The sequence below is a fragment of the Melanotaenia boesemani genome, chromosome 10 (assembly GCF_017639745.1).
Source record: "Melanotaenia boesemani isolate fMelBoe1 chromosome 10, fMelBoe1.pri, whole genome shotgun sequence".
Taxonomy (NCBI): Eukaryota; Metazoa; Chordata; class Actinopteri; order Atheriniformes; family Melanotaeniidae; genus Melanotaenia; species Melanotaenia boesemani.
This window is the reverse complement of record NC_055691.1, coordinates 13,233,782-13,248,632: the sequence shown is the minus strand read 5'-3', so window position 1 is coordinate 13,248,632 and position 14,851 is coordinate 13,233,782. Positions and strand designations below refer to the sequence as shown.

Sequence of the window (14,851 nt, the reverse complement as noted above, 5' to 3'; positions counted from 1 at the left end):
AAAAATAGCAGGCATTCTTTTCAAAATAATTTATTAACATGTATCAGAACTAAACAAACAAGCACACCAGAACAAGCACACCAAACCAAGCACACATCTGTTCCTGTGATATAGAGGGGGAACAGTATATTTCAGCTAAAATGTTTGGTTCCCCCTGGTAACTTTGGAAAATACAGAGCAAATGTTTTCATATATTGTGTACAATATTGTGTTTCCCTTCACTTTTTATACAAGTATTTTTCTCCTTTGAAAAGAGCCACGTGTTCTCATACATCACATTAACCAAGGAATATTACAAGGCATTTAATAAAAGAGGTGATTATTTTGGAAAAAACACAACAGATATTAACTACCAAAAATAAGCAGCTCTAAATACATTTTTATCCAATAATGTGTCATATTTTACATAAGAATTTACCTGAAAGCCACACTCATTGTTTTTAAGCAGTCTAATTCTTCCTATCATGCCAACAGCTAGGTTCCATCCATTTTGGCAAAAAATAAAAAATGAAAATAAATAAATAAAAAAAATCTAAATATACGCAATGTGTTAAAAAACAGTGTTCGCCAGCTACCTGAAATCTGTAAGGCTCAACTGAACATGACAAAAGCTGGAAAGGTCTTCTCTCGGCGATTAAAAAACAACACGAAACAAACAACAACAAAAAACACAAGACCAGGTTTATTTGTTACTGTTGTTTTGTCTATATGATATATATATAGCAGGATTTGTCGATTAAAATAAAGTTTGAACCTTGGCATGATTACGTGGAGTCATTTTTGATGTGAAATCGGTCGGAAATGCCCTGCAGACGGGCGGCGCAGCCTCTCTGGCAGAAGTGCGCGCTCCCGACGCAGGGGGAAACAGATTATTTCAGGGGAACTGAATTTCGCACTAGACCGGCCTTATTATCTTCCGCGTGAGTTCACATTGGTTTTCATGACAGTAGTGTATGTTCCACCTCACGCTGATACCAACGAAGCCATGGAAGAACTATTTGAAGTTATCTACAGGGCAGAGACTTCATGGCCGGAGGCTGCGTTTATTGTAGCTGGGGATTTTAACAGCGCCAAGCTGAGGAAAGTCCTGCCGAGATACCACCAACACACCAGCTGTTCTATTTGTGGCAAGAACACAGTCGATCATCTTTACACCCCTTTACGCAAACACGTATAAGGCCCTCCCTCGCTCTCCTTTTAGGAAATCTGAAAATGTCTCAGTTCTGCTGCTGGCTTCCTTTAGACAGAAACTGAAGTGTCACAGACCAGTGACGGGCCATTCAACAGTGGTCCGTCCAATCAAATTGCAGCATTCAAGCCCGTACCACCAGGCTCAGGGACAGCTTCATACCACAGGCCATGAGACTTCTAAGGCTGTCAGCAACACCACCTTTAAATAATAGCATCTTCTTATTGCTTATTATTTTACTGTATAACTTGTAGTATTCTTGTTTTTTGTGTTTGACTTTTTTTATTGTGGTTTATGTGCTTTTTAGCATTGTTAAGAGAGCCTGGGATCTAAGAAATTCACTGCCAATGATTGCTGATGTAATTGTTGTGCAGTGACAATAAATTCATTCATTTATTCACTTATGGGGGACCATGTAGCTGGATCTCTGATGGATTTAATCAACATTACTTTGTTGATTAAATGTTGGTATTTCAATGAGAAATATAACATTATACAATGTTGTTTCAATGTCATGTTTTCAACATTTGAAAATTAAGCGGTTGATCCACGACGAATTTTCAGTATAAACCAAAAATCAATCTTTTTCAATGTAACTCAAGGTTGAAAACATCTTTTGCTATCAGGGTTAAGGCAGAGCTGGAATGTGGCCACACAAAATATTGACACTTTTGGCCCAATTTGGACATTTTCACTCAGGAGTGTACTTACTTTTGTTGTTGTTTTAAAATAGAAACAAACCTTTTGTAAAAAGAGGATAGACAGACTTTCTTCTATAGATGGAAAAATTTGTGGAAAATTATGTATTAAAACAAGCCTGTAATTTCCAACCTAATGACCAGAAAAATTGAAAAAATATTCCTGGTACTTTTAGTGTCATTATGTTGTGGAAATTCAGTGCAATTCTTCCATGAAAAAAATCTTCCATGCATTTGTTATTATTTCTATATTTAAAAACACGAGTTAGTTCTTTAGCATGTTTAGCCGTGTGTTAAGAGCCATTGTGGAAGGTCCAGAGGGCCACTTGCTGCTCCAGAGCTGCAGGCTGAACATGTGACGGGTTGATATAACATAAGCATACCCCCCCCATAACCACATTTTGTACCTTCTTAAGACGAAGTAATTCATAAGGTGATTTCATTTTAAGAGGTAAAATGGTTAAAAACAGTAACCAGATTTGCACTGAATAGTAAAACATAATTCATGTAAGAGTTAAATGGTGGTTAAAAATCTGTTAATTTCATATTTCGTTTATAAGGATTTTGTCATTTTATTCAATATAATCCATTATGCATGGGTGAACAGCTAATAAGCCTTAAATCCTGTTGCTTTGGGATCAATCGGTCCCCCTACCACTAGGGGGAATTGTTTCCTCATTGCAATAAACCCACCGCATGAGGGAAGCAGTATTAATCACTCTTGTGAGTCTTTCTACCCTAATTCAGGTAATGATGAATAATATGAATGTCTTCACTGTAATTACAGTATTTAAACATATTATAGTTTGTTTCATGTTAGTTTGGTGAAGTCAAATCAATGTTTTATACTGTTTTGAGACATAATTGCTTTACCTTGACATGCCTTTGCCCCAAGAATTATAGCAGTAGCCTACTTATTTTGTTCACAACTTTATTTGTAGTTTTTATACAATATGTTATGTTTTTGCAATATTCTCTTCCGTTGATTGTCATGACAAAAGAACAGCAATGTATATCTGTTCGATATTGTTTACTGCTTTTAGAGAAAAAGGACATTTTGTTCATAAGAATGCAGTTAATCGCAACATTTCATGCAATTAATCGAGGCTAAAAATGCTAATCATTGTCCAGCACAAGTTAGAACAGACACCTGCGTATCTAACCAGTAATGAAGCTAGGCCATTAGAATGAGGCAGGTGGAGCGGGTACCAGAGTCCAGGACCTATTGACAGCAGATAAAGTTGGGGAAAAAGCAGAAATTATGGCCAGGGCTCCTTTTAAACAAATCAACTCATCAAGCTGCTGATACCGTCCAGTTTACAGTCCTGTGTCTCACTGCACATACCATCTCTGTAGCCGCATTATAATGTACACAATCACAGAAAATAACCCTACTGTGGAGGCGGAGCCAATGCTTGAAGCCACTGAGATGGTCTATTCCGGTATGAATGAGCTTGACCTGGCTGGTGAATGAAAGCCTGCTAACGCTGTTCTTTGTGATAAATGGTTGATTTATTATTCATTGTTTTCCTTCTTAAGTAATGCTTCATTTCCTCCTATACATGAAGCACTACCTAGCTCCTACACCTACAAACCAACAAACAATCAACTTTATTTCTTTCTGTCACAATTCCATCATTTAACAAATTATTGTACTATTACTGCACTTTAAATTAATTTCTAATCACATATTGTGAAGCTCATTGGCTGAAGCCTCTGACAGTGCAGGTGTTAAAGAGAAGACCTGGTTAAACATCCCTCTCGTGTTTTCAGTTATACAGCATTTTGTGATCATCTCTATTAAGACATTAGTGTGACGGAACCGTACACTCAAAGAAAACACAGTAATGATCAGACAGGCCCACGTCACACACAGTAACCTCGTAAATATCCAAACCCTTAGTAATCACTAAGTCTAGAGTGTGTCCTTTAATGTGTTTGGGCTCTGTTATATGCTGAGCCCAAAGTTGTCCAGAATATACAGAAATTTCAATTTATGTAAGGGATAATGCCCAACGAGGTGGCCATTATCATAAATTAATGGACGGCGCAGAGGCGTGAACCGGAGCCACATATTCAAAAGAAGTAAAACTTCCAAAAGATAACTGCTTACACTGAAATGATTCATTAAATAAAACTGCTACTCCACCTCCTCTCCTGTTCAGTCTGACCTCACTGATAAAACTAAAGTTGGGAGGGGTTGATTCCATAAGAGTGGCTGCACTGTTATTTTGGTTTAACCAGGTATCAGTTAAAAACATAAAATCAAGGTTGTGCTCAATTATAAAATCATTAATTAAAATGTTTTCCCTGCTAATGACCTAACATTTAATAAAGCTAACTTGATGGGTTTAGAATTGTTGACTCAGAATTGAGTCTTAGAATTGTATGTTAACTCTACTTGGAGACCTTTTGGAAAGCAGCTCTTTTCTGGCAGAGCTACGTTTTTCCTTCTGTTACCAAACAGTACAGATATTATGGAACCTTCTAATAAACAGGGATCCAGCTGATCCTGGGAAAAATCACGACTGCCGTTATCAATGCAGTTTGGACCCTCCACTCATCATACATCCAAAACATGAAGCTGGCATGGTGGACCAGGAGGGGCTGGGTGCCCTCCCTTTAGCCGCTTTGGTGGGGGGTCTATAGGGGACAAAAGCATACTGGGGCATGGGAGGTGAAGTCCAAGAGGGGTGGGGAGGATGGGGAGAGGGAGGGTGACCTGGATGGAGTATGATGAGATGAAGGCAGTGGGTCCTTGCTGAGAGCTTTGGGGCTTTCTTAAGGAGGGGCTGAGGTGTTTTTTTCTTAAGGTTTCTCACAGAGCTGGAGGAAGAGCAGTCATCTTTCAACCGGAAGGTAGGTGGATCGATTCCAGGCTTCCATTGACTACATGTCGAAGTGTCCTTGGACAAGACAAAATGACAAATGATGTGCCTATCAGGGTGTGAATGTGTGTGTGAATGGGTAAATGTGATATGTAGTGTAAAGTGCTTTGAGGGGTCAAACTGACTGGAAAAGTGCTATACAAGTACAAGTCCATTTACCACTGTGAGTCGGACATGGTGGTCAGCAACACCGGAGCACCACTAGGGACTGTCCTCTCCCCCTTTCAGTTCACCCTCTACACACCTGACGTCAGCTACTGCACAGAGACCTGCCACCTTCAGAAGTTCTCTGATGACTCTGCTGTAGCTGGATGTATCAGGGGAGGAGATGAGGTGGAATATCAAGCTGCTGTGGACTTGTTTGTTACATGGTGTGAGCAGAATCATCTGCAGCTTAATGTGACAAAGACTAAGGAGCTGATTGTGGATTTTAGGAGATCCAGAACACCAGCAACACCTGTTTCAATACAGGGTGTCAATGTGGAAGTGGTGAAGGATTACAGATACCTTGGAGTGCATATTGACAATAAACTAGACTGGGTTAAGAACAGTACTGCACTTTACAAGAAGGGCCAGAGCTGTTTCTATTTCTTTTGGCGGCTAAGGTTGTTTACCATCTGCCAAACACTGCTCAGGATGTTTTAGGAGTCTGTTGTGGCCAGTGCTATCCTCTATGCTGCTGTATGCTGGGACAGCAGGGTAAGGGTTGCAGACGCAAACAGCCTGAACAAACTGATCCACAAAGCCAGTAACGTGGTGGGATGGAGCTGGACTCTCTGACAGTGGTGTCAGAGAGAAGAATGTTGTCCATAATAAAGACAATACTGAACATTACCTCCCACCCGCTTCACAACCTACTGATCAGTCACAGGAGTACGTTCAGTGAGAGACTGATACCACCTAAATGCTCTACTGAATGACACAGGAAATCATTCCTACCTGTGGCCATTACACTGTACAACTGCTCCATATAACAACATCCACTCTTATACAATTACACTCTGCACTACATTTATATTTTACTGTTTATCATATTGATAATACTGTACAGTACTCACTGGCAGGATTTATCCTGAACCTGTTTATATAGATATTGTTACTAATCTGTAATTTTTCTTATTATGATTTCTGTCTTATCTTTTCTTTATTTGGTATGGAGCGACTGTGTGCACACAATTTCCTCTGGGATTATTAAAGTATTCTGATTCTGATAAACAGTCAAACAGACAAAAGATTCATAGTAAATGTGAAGACAACATGAGGGTTAAAACATTTTATTTTCATTTTATGTGTTTTCTCACATCACATCTCTAACCAACATTTCAAACCTCTGGACAGCTTTAGCTACCATCCGATGCTTGTCGTTTCACTGGACTCAATTATTAAAAATATTCCTGAATCAGAATTACACGTGTTAAAAAGTGAAGGCGTTTACACTTTGCTTCAAAGAAGCTGAACTTGAAGTCCCACTGGGACGAAAACATGTATGAAAATAACAGCACACTCTTTATCCTGCGAGCTGGACAAGAAAAGAAGCAAATAAATAAATAATTACAATTGGACTCTACTTCAATAAAACTATACAATAGCTATTTGTTTCTTCGATGATTATTCATCAATATAAATACAGTTTATATTTGCTGCAGAGGTGTAAACAAATCACGATAAAGATCTAACAGGCCAACCAAGACCTACCAACACAAACATTATATATAAATAAATAGACAATAAATAAGATTATAAAGGTTATCCAGTAGTTGAGCCATGAATCCGTCTCTCACAGTGGCAGCAACAGACCGATGTGATTCCTCACACTTGCCTGAGTCAGACGTGCAGCTGCAGCATCATCTGGAATGTGCACCATGAAGGCAGCATAATGTCATCATGATGTCATCATGGCGGCACCATGAAGGCATCATGAGGTCTGCAGGGGCCTCCCAGTTAGGTGTTGGTCCTGACACACGTACATCCAACAGGAACCTCCACAGAAACCGGCTCCAGCTTGTAGCCCTTCCCACTGGGGCATCGGACGCGCTTCAGGAAGATCCGCGTCTGCGTCACGGTGGCCGAGTTGTAGTCGTGGCTCTCCACCACCTTGTTGTCCTGGAACAAGATGCAGCCAGTACAAAGGCACTGCGCCTCCACGTAGGTGGAAGGGAAGTGATCCGTCAGGTTTACGTTTCTGGAGAGAAAGAAGACACAGGTTTGTGGTTTTGTTCGTGTTCAGCTTTTTTCAGGTTGTTTCGTTGATCAAACTTTTAATTGTATGAGCAGTGTTAAAGTTTACTTAGCTGGAGGGCCAATAAAACAGAATCTGAATTGTTTTTTTTGTTTTTTTTACATTTCGAAACCGACATCCTGTAACTCCACCTGACCGCCATCACCTGCAGCTTATGAGTCAGACAAAACCCCAGAAAAGTTGTTTTTCTCTTTATTTTGACTTTTTACCACATGGATGGCTCATGAAGGACAAAAAGGATCCCTGCAGCCTGCAGCGTTCTTCCTCCTCCTCCTCCTTCCCATCAAACTATGAGTCTTAAACTAAGAAATTCAGACTTCTGTCAGCGAGTTTCTGTGCGAGTTAAAGTCTAACTGCTCTCTGCATCTCTGCCAGATTCCAAGAAAACAGCTTCTGTTTCTGAGCAGTTTCTCCCCATCTTTGGGTTTATTTGAGAGCCCAAATGTCTTTTTGTTAATTAACAGAAAAAATAAAAAGCAAGACTTGTTTGGTTTTTACAGATAATCAGAAAGGAATCTTCCTAACTTTTAACTCAAAGTTATTGAAGAACACGAAGGGAAAAGTTTGTATTGTGAGGTGCTGAAAAAACATGAGTGCAAGTCTGAGTCATTTAAACAAAAAATATTTATAAAGCACTTTAACAGCAGCCACAGGTGAACAACAAAGGTAAGTAAAATAAAACGTTAGAGGTAATGAGTGGGACACAGTCTGCGGTCTGTTGGTCATAGAAACTATAAAACTTCAGCTCTTAGCTCACACCTCTTTGCTTCAAATCCAAAACAGAGACGGAAATAAAGAACATTTTATCTGTGAATCTGGAGACTGAAACAAACTATCTGGTGATAAGAATAAAAGCAGCCTGCATGGACAAGTCACTAAATGATACAGAATTATTTTCTGTCTGGATCACAGAAGATGTTTGCTGAAGATCTAGTCTGTTAGAGACATGAAGCTTTTCTGTCTGAACGCCTCGTGCTACAGTCGCTCTTTAACTGCCTTTGCTCTGCTTTGATCCGTTGTTTGTTTGTAATTTAAAAAAATCTGAATCTAAAAGTTGAGTTTCTTCTCAGGCGTGTGCCAGGTACTTACACGTATCTCCACGGGGACACGGATCGCGCGTTGAGCTCCGCGGGCGCCGGCAGCGTCTGGTAGAGCTCCAGCGGACACTTGGCCGGTCCGGGGGACGCATCCGCGGCTGGAGGGTCCAGCGGCTGCGGGAACCGGTTTTTCAGCTTCCTTTGGACCCTCTGGATCAGCTGCTCTTCATCGCAGCACTGATCCGAGTGATGCATGCACGACCACACGGACACGAGACACAGCAGCAGGATGGGAATCTGCAGGGGGGCAAAGCGAGGATGAGGAGGGGAGGTAGAGCAGCAGAGCCAGCATGTTACCCGCCGGGTTACTCACCTGTTTCAGGTCCATCCTCAGTATCAGTCTCTTAGACTTCTTACAGCTCTGACGCGACTTTTATCTGCGTGTCCCGGCGCGTGCATGCCTTCTATGTCTGTCAGCGGGGAAATACCGGCGGCTCGAGGAAATGCGACACCCCCGACCTACTTCCCCTTTCCAAATTAAAAGTGGGAGGCAACAGGAAAGAGGGAGGATGAATTTTCTGCCAACAGGACTTTTTCATTACCTGCGACAAACTTACCTGAATTCTCACGTGACATTTGAAACACACACAGCTGCAGATGCGCGTGTTTATATTATTTATGTTTACCGACAATATTATGTGTTTAAAGTCTGATGTATCATAAAAATAATTTGATCAGATGGACAGACATGTTTATTTATTAGCTGGTAGTTTGTTACCAGCTAATAAGAATTTATTTGACTTTTAGTAAATATGGACGGATCTGTGATAGGTTCCTTCAAATGTGTTAAGGAGCGCTTTCACAGGTCCTGCCTTCTTGCAGCAGATAGACCGGAAATGATGAACAGATATTTCATTTTATTTCTTAATTCTTCTCTTATGAATATATCTCAAATGTTCTATCATTTCTTTTGTGGCTTTTACTTATGACCCTTCCGTCTTGCTGCTGTTGCAGTTGAAATTTCACGATGGGGAAGAATAAGAGTCTTAACAAACTATCTACAGCAGATGAACAGGATCTGACAGGGATGGAGCATGACAACATCTGTTCGGACAATCCGAAGCTTTGCTTTATAAAATGAAGGTGCAGCAGAAACATTGCAGGTACACCCAACAAACTCTTAGAAGATAATGATGATGAAACATCAGTAATGTGTGAGGTCAAAGTGACATCATAGCTGTTAAACAGTTTATTTTGTGATCATGTTTATGATTTCAGAACCTTCAAGGTGTGACCTCATCAGCAAGCTTTTATTTGGACATCAAAAGAAATACAACACACAAGGCTTCAGTCCTGATTTCAGTCTGGGGGCTTGTTTAGAACAAATTTTAGACGTGTGATGATATAAGTGAGAATTTCCAGCAGCTTGTGTCAACTGGTCATGTACCCTACTTCCACCCCGTGCACACACACCGTGATGCATGAGAAAGCAGTAAAACTGGTTTCATTGTTGTATTAAATGGCACTGACGTCCTAAAAAAAGAGAATTGTTGTTATTTTTAGCTGCAGCAGAATTTCCAGAAGCTTCTAGCTCAGGAGAATCAAAACTGGTATCAGTCAATGAGACTCTGCAGCTCATGAAAATAAAAGCTGGCATCAACGAGCAATGCTTTGCAGCTCAAAAACCTCAAAATCTTGCATTGGTCAGGTCAGAAACATCAAAGCTGGCATTAGTCAACACGGTCCTGCAGCTCAGAACCCTCAAAGGTGCAATGGTAAGCAACTCTCTGCAGCTCAGAAACAGCAAAACTATTATCGATCTGCGAGCCACTGTAGCTTTCAAATGTCAAAACTGGCATCGGTGGCCAAGACTGCAACTCAGCTCATCATGTGGATGTGGAGGTCAGTAGTAACTGTACATATTTATTTTATAAATTAAAGCTAAAGACTAAATTACCGGCATTATTACTGTCATTTAGCAGACACTTATCTCCAAAGCGATTCACCACTTTGTGTTTCGAATTTCGATCTCCCACATGGCAGACAGATGCTCTACCAACTGAGATATCCGGCCGCATGTTCTGGTGCCTCTGGCATGTCTTGCCTTCTGACACTGTGATTGCAGACAGCATCTGCAATCTTCTGCCACTACTCTGCCTTTTTGACACAAGTAATGCCCACGCTGTGCCAACCAATTAAACATTTTTACGTTTTTCAACATGGTCCATTAGGATCTGTGTCTCACACCGCGAAAAATTCCACTTATTTTCTCCTATTTAAAAGACAGGGACTACTTTGTGTCTATAGGTAACTATAAATCTGAGCGAACCAAAATACCCTGTGGAGTTCCCCAAGGCTCCATCCTGGGGACACTGCTGTTCAACATCTACATGCTGCCACTCACTAAAGAACTGTCAAATAAATAAATGAAGAATAAATAAATAACTTACAAGTTGTATGGGCTCAGGTTGCCTATCTATGGACTCAAAACACCAAAGACTAGCAAGAATAACAGAAAAAGTGCAGGTATTTTGGCAAAAATGAGTTTCAGTCTGATTCTCTAATCCTGCACCGGGTTGGGTTTGTGCAGATACTGACTGGAGGTCAGCAGGAACGATGCTTCACGTGCAAACACATAAAGAAATAAAATATGCATCAGTGATGAGACTAGTATTTTTTTCTTTAAATATCTGCATTTAATAACATGTTTTGATTTGGATATTTAAATAAAAGTACGTATCAATTGCCATAGTTTCCTTCGTTGGAGCTGGGTTTGTGATTCAAGAGCACAAAACAGAGTTTAAACACTGTTTTGTTTTTACAAAGCAACCATTTGTCAAAATAATGTCGCTGTGAGCAGCAACATTTCAGAGATAATATGATTCAGTGAAATAAAGTATGTTGGGATAATAATTCACCTCCAAAGATCATGCGGTTTGGTAAACCCTGATTTCTGTTGCCTTCCCACAATGTTCTTCTTGATGTTTTTTGGTGGTTGGTGCATTGCTGACACCAAGTGGACTGAAGTGTGGCCCAGAATGTTTCCAAGAGCCCGAGTTATCCGAACATCAGTTCCTGTGCGACATTTTCCCAATCCCATGTGCCCCTGTTGACAAATTATACAATTTCATCATTTATTACTTTAATGGAAACTATCTCAACTTTAGAGGGAAATTTCTATGATGGAAATGTAATACTTGAATGAAATTAAGGAGACAACTTAAAAACTAATTGGTTTTAGTTTGTTCTGCAGTGAAACGACAGTCCAGCAGCAACACCAGCAATAACGTACCAGAGCACCTGGACTACTGAAAAGCAGAGATCCTCAAAAATAAAAAGTACCAACATGTTTATTGCTGGTTGGGGCTCATATGACTGCAGTGTGACATTTAGTCAATACGACGGTCAGTCTATGGAGAGGGGAATGCCCTCTTATCTGCAGGACTTTCTCAGGGACATTCACAGTTTGATTCGGCAGTGAGACAACAACAGACATGAAGACCTGTCTCTCTGGAGAATAATTCTCCACCTCATCAACTTTCATAGACTAAGTAAAAATATTATATAACAACCCAAATGCATGTCTGAAGACCAGTGATCAAACTTCTCCAAGCTTTTGTTTGCAGAGAGGCACCAGACAGGGCTGCCTGCGTTCTCCTTCACATTTTGCTATTTTTATTGTACCCCTAGCTGCTGCCATTAGACAAAATAAAGACATTAAAGGAATCCATGCCAAAAACATAGAACATAAGATAAGTATTTATGCTGATGATGTATTACTTTTCCTCCAGAACTCACCGACATCTCTCCCCCAGACAATCACACTTATTAACACATTCTCATCAATAACTGACTACTCTATTAACTGCTCTAAGATTAATGTTATGCCTATTAACTGTGACCTACAAAACTTGCTGAATACTACAGTACAGTCTGGAAACATTAGATATTTAGGCATAAACATTTCCCCCAGGTTATCAGAACTAACAAAGCTAAATTATGTCCAGCTTATTAAAACAATAGTGGATGATCTCTCATGGTGGAGGTGCCTACCCACATCACTCATGGGGAGGGTTGCCACAGTTAAAATGATGGTTCTACCCAAAGTCATCTACCTCTTTTAAATGATACCGATTAAACCATCCTCCAGTTGGTTTAAGTGACTGGACTCATATATCCAGATTTCTATGGAAAAAAAATCATCACATATCAGTCTAAAAACTTTACAACAGACTAAAAACAGGGGATTGGAGCTACCCAACTTTAATCACTATTTCTTAGCTAACAAGCTGCAATATAGCTGGCGGTCTGGATCAACCTTGGTTAGATGTAGAGCAAGCATTGTGTGAAAATCTCGTCATCTCGGCCATGCCATTCATCAGCTCAGCCATCAAACCACAAAAGTGTTTTAAAAGCATTAACATCAGTTCTTCTTTGTTGGCTTGGTGGGAATTTCTAAAAATAACCAAGTCTTCACTTTTCCCATGTAAACTTCCACCCATCTGGAACAACCCTGACATCCTGCACAACGAAAAGATGGTTAACTTCAGTCAATGGAAAAATAAAGGAATAAAACAGAACATGTAATAGAAAAAGGAAACTTCTCGTCATTTAATATTAATATCCAGTAATTTTAATCAGAAAAAATCATCACAAATATGTTTAAATGCCTTTAAAATAACTAAGACGTCAAAGTCAGCTTTATTGTCAATTTCTTTACATGTACAAGACATACAAAGGAATCAAGATTACGTTTCCCACTGTCCCTCTGGTGATGACAGGACATTTTAACATTGAAGTAACCATTAAAAATAAAATTTTAAATATTGCACAGGCGCAACAAATATGTGAAAAAAAGTAAAACTGAGATTATTACAAACTGACAAAACGGCCAGTAGAAACAAATGCAATTGAAAATATCTAAACAGCAAGAAGGCAACGTGCAACACAGTCATTCATTAAGTGGGTTAGAGGGTTTCGGAGTCCAGAGTGTTTTTTTGGGAGGGTGTGTGTGTGTGCCTCACACAGTGATGCAGATGGAAAGGATGCTCTCAAAGGTTCCTCTGTAGAATGTGGTCATTATGGGTGGTGGGGCTCTTGCCCACTTGAATTTGCATGAAGTAGAGGCGCCACTGGGAGGATGGGGATGATTTCTTCGGTACAGGTATGATGGTGGCGGCTTTGAAACATGATGGAACAACAGCTTGCCTCAAAGAAGTGTTGATGTCCGTGAAGACCTCCTTAAGCTCCTCTGTGTAGTCCTTCAGCACACGGCCAGGGATGTTGTCTAGACCTGCTGCCTTCCGGGTGTTGATGGCGGAGAGTGTCCTTTTCATGCTGGTGGCAGACAGGCATAGTCTGGTCATGTGGAGGGGGTGGAGTTTTCTGTGGGCGTGTGTTGTTTTGTGCTTCAAAGCCTGGAAAGCTGTTCAGGTTGTTGAGCAGAAAGGTGTTGCTCTCGCAGCTCTGTGGTGTGGGCTTGTAGTCCGTGATGACCTGGATGCCCTGCCATAGGTTCTGTACATCTCTGCAGTCTTTGAAGTGGGAGGTTATCTTGTGTGTGTACTCCTGTTTTGCTTTCCTGATGCCCAGGGAAAGGTTGGCTCTCGCTGTTCTCAGGCCAGACTCATCCTGTCTCTGGCCCTCAGCAGCCTGTGGACGTCCCCTGTCAGCCATGGTGGCTTAATGTGCTCCTTTGTGTGAAGTGTAGGCCAGGTCCAAGTATTGTCTCTCCTTGTGGGTAAATCAACATGCTGGTGAAATTTTGGCAGGACAGTCTTGAGATCAGCATGATTAAAATCTCCAGGGAAGATGCTGAAGCTGTCTGGGTGTGCTGTCTGTTGTTCTCTCATGGCCTGGTACAGTTCATTAAGTGCTGCACTCCTATCACTGCTGTTGTTGATGGAAAGGATGTAAACTGCAACTACCAAGTTTGCAATAAACTCCCTGGGCAGATAGAAAGGACGGCACCTAATGATCATAAACTTCACCAGTAGTGAACATTGTTTGCATACGAAGTTAGGGTCCCGGCACCAGGCATCACGGATGTAAACACAGACCCCGCCACTGATGGGCCTTTTATGAGGTCCCTGTCTGCTCGGTAGCATGCTAGCTGCTCCAGCTCGATTGCAGAGTCGGAAATGTTTAGCCACGTTTCAGTGAAAACAAGCAAACAGCAGTTACTCACTGTCCTTCCTCTGCCGCACTCTGGGTGGGTCTTGGGGTGGTCTTCATGGTGGGATAGCTTGGGTTCGTGCTCCAGGATTGCTGCTGATGGCCCGGGTCTCTGGGCCGCCCTAGTCTACCTTTAGCCTCCGAAGAGGTGTAGTCACATTTGCATGATCACACTCATCTCTGATCCCTCCTCATTCCTCACCCTCTGCATACTAACACAGTCACTGAGTTGTCCTGTGGGTTTATACACTAATAGATGCTTTGGTTTAGGTGTGTGTGTTTCTGGTTCTTTAGTTGTTGTTGTGATACATGTTGTTGTTGCTGTCTTGGTTATTTTTTAGGAACTCCTGATGATTGTCAGCTTAGTTCACCTGTAAAAGCTGCAGGAAATTCTTTATTGTGTTTCTGTACACCAAGGCTCTCCATTAAAAGGGTCGGCTATATCTGCTGAGGTCCTTCTTGGGGGAAAAAACCCTGCAAAGAACGTATTAAGACTCAGTGGTACAATCAGCTCTCTTCTATGGTGTGGCCTGCTGGTCGGCCAGCAGCATCTCAACTGTAGACAGAAAAGTCTAAACAAACTGGAGAGGGAAAACCAGTTCTGTGCTGGGGTGCTCTCCGGGTAG

At 41.1% G+C, this 14,851-nt stretch overlaps 1 protein-coding gene across 1 annotated transcript; it reads right to left on the bottom strand.

Annotated features, from left to right (window-relative positions):
- Positions 1-6,082: 6,082 nt before the first annotated feature.
- Positions 6,083-8,539, bottom strand: il17c (interleukin 17c). The gene is made up of 3 exons (XM_041996144.1): positions 8,425-8,539; positions 8,104-8,348; positions 6,083-6,957 (listed from the first exon to the last, which is right to left on the bottom strand). The coding sequence occupies exons 1-3, from the start codon at positions 8,437-8,439 to the stop codon at positions 6,717-6,719; spliced, it is 501 nt and encodes a 166-aa protein (XP_041852078.1). The 5' UTR covers positions 8,440-8,539; the 3' UTR covers positions 6,083-6,716.
- Positions 8,540-14,851: the final 6,312 nt, after the last annotated feature.

Bases quoted from the DNA above. Each gene is read 5' to 3' on its own strand.
- il17c (XM_041996144.1), bottom strand. The intron at 6,958-8,103 runs GTAAGTACCTGG...CTTTCTCTCCAG, and splicing joins GTGTCCCCGTGGAGATACGT to AAACGTAAACCTGACGGATC.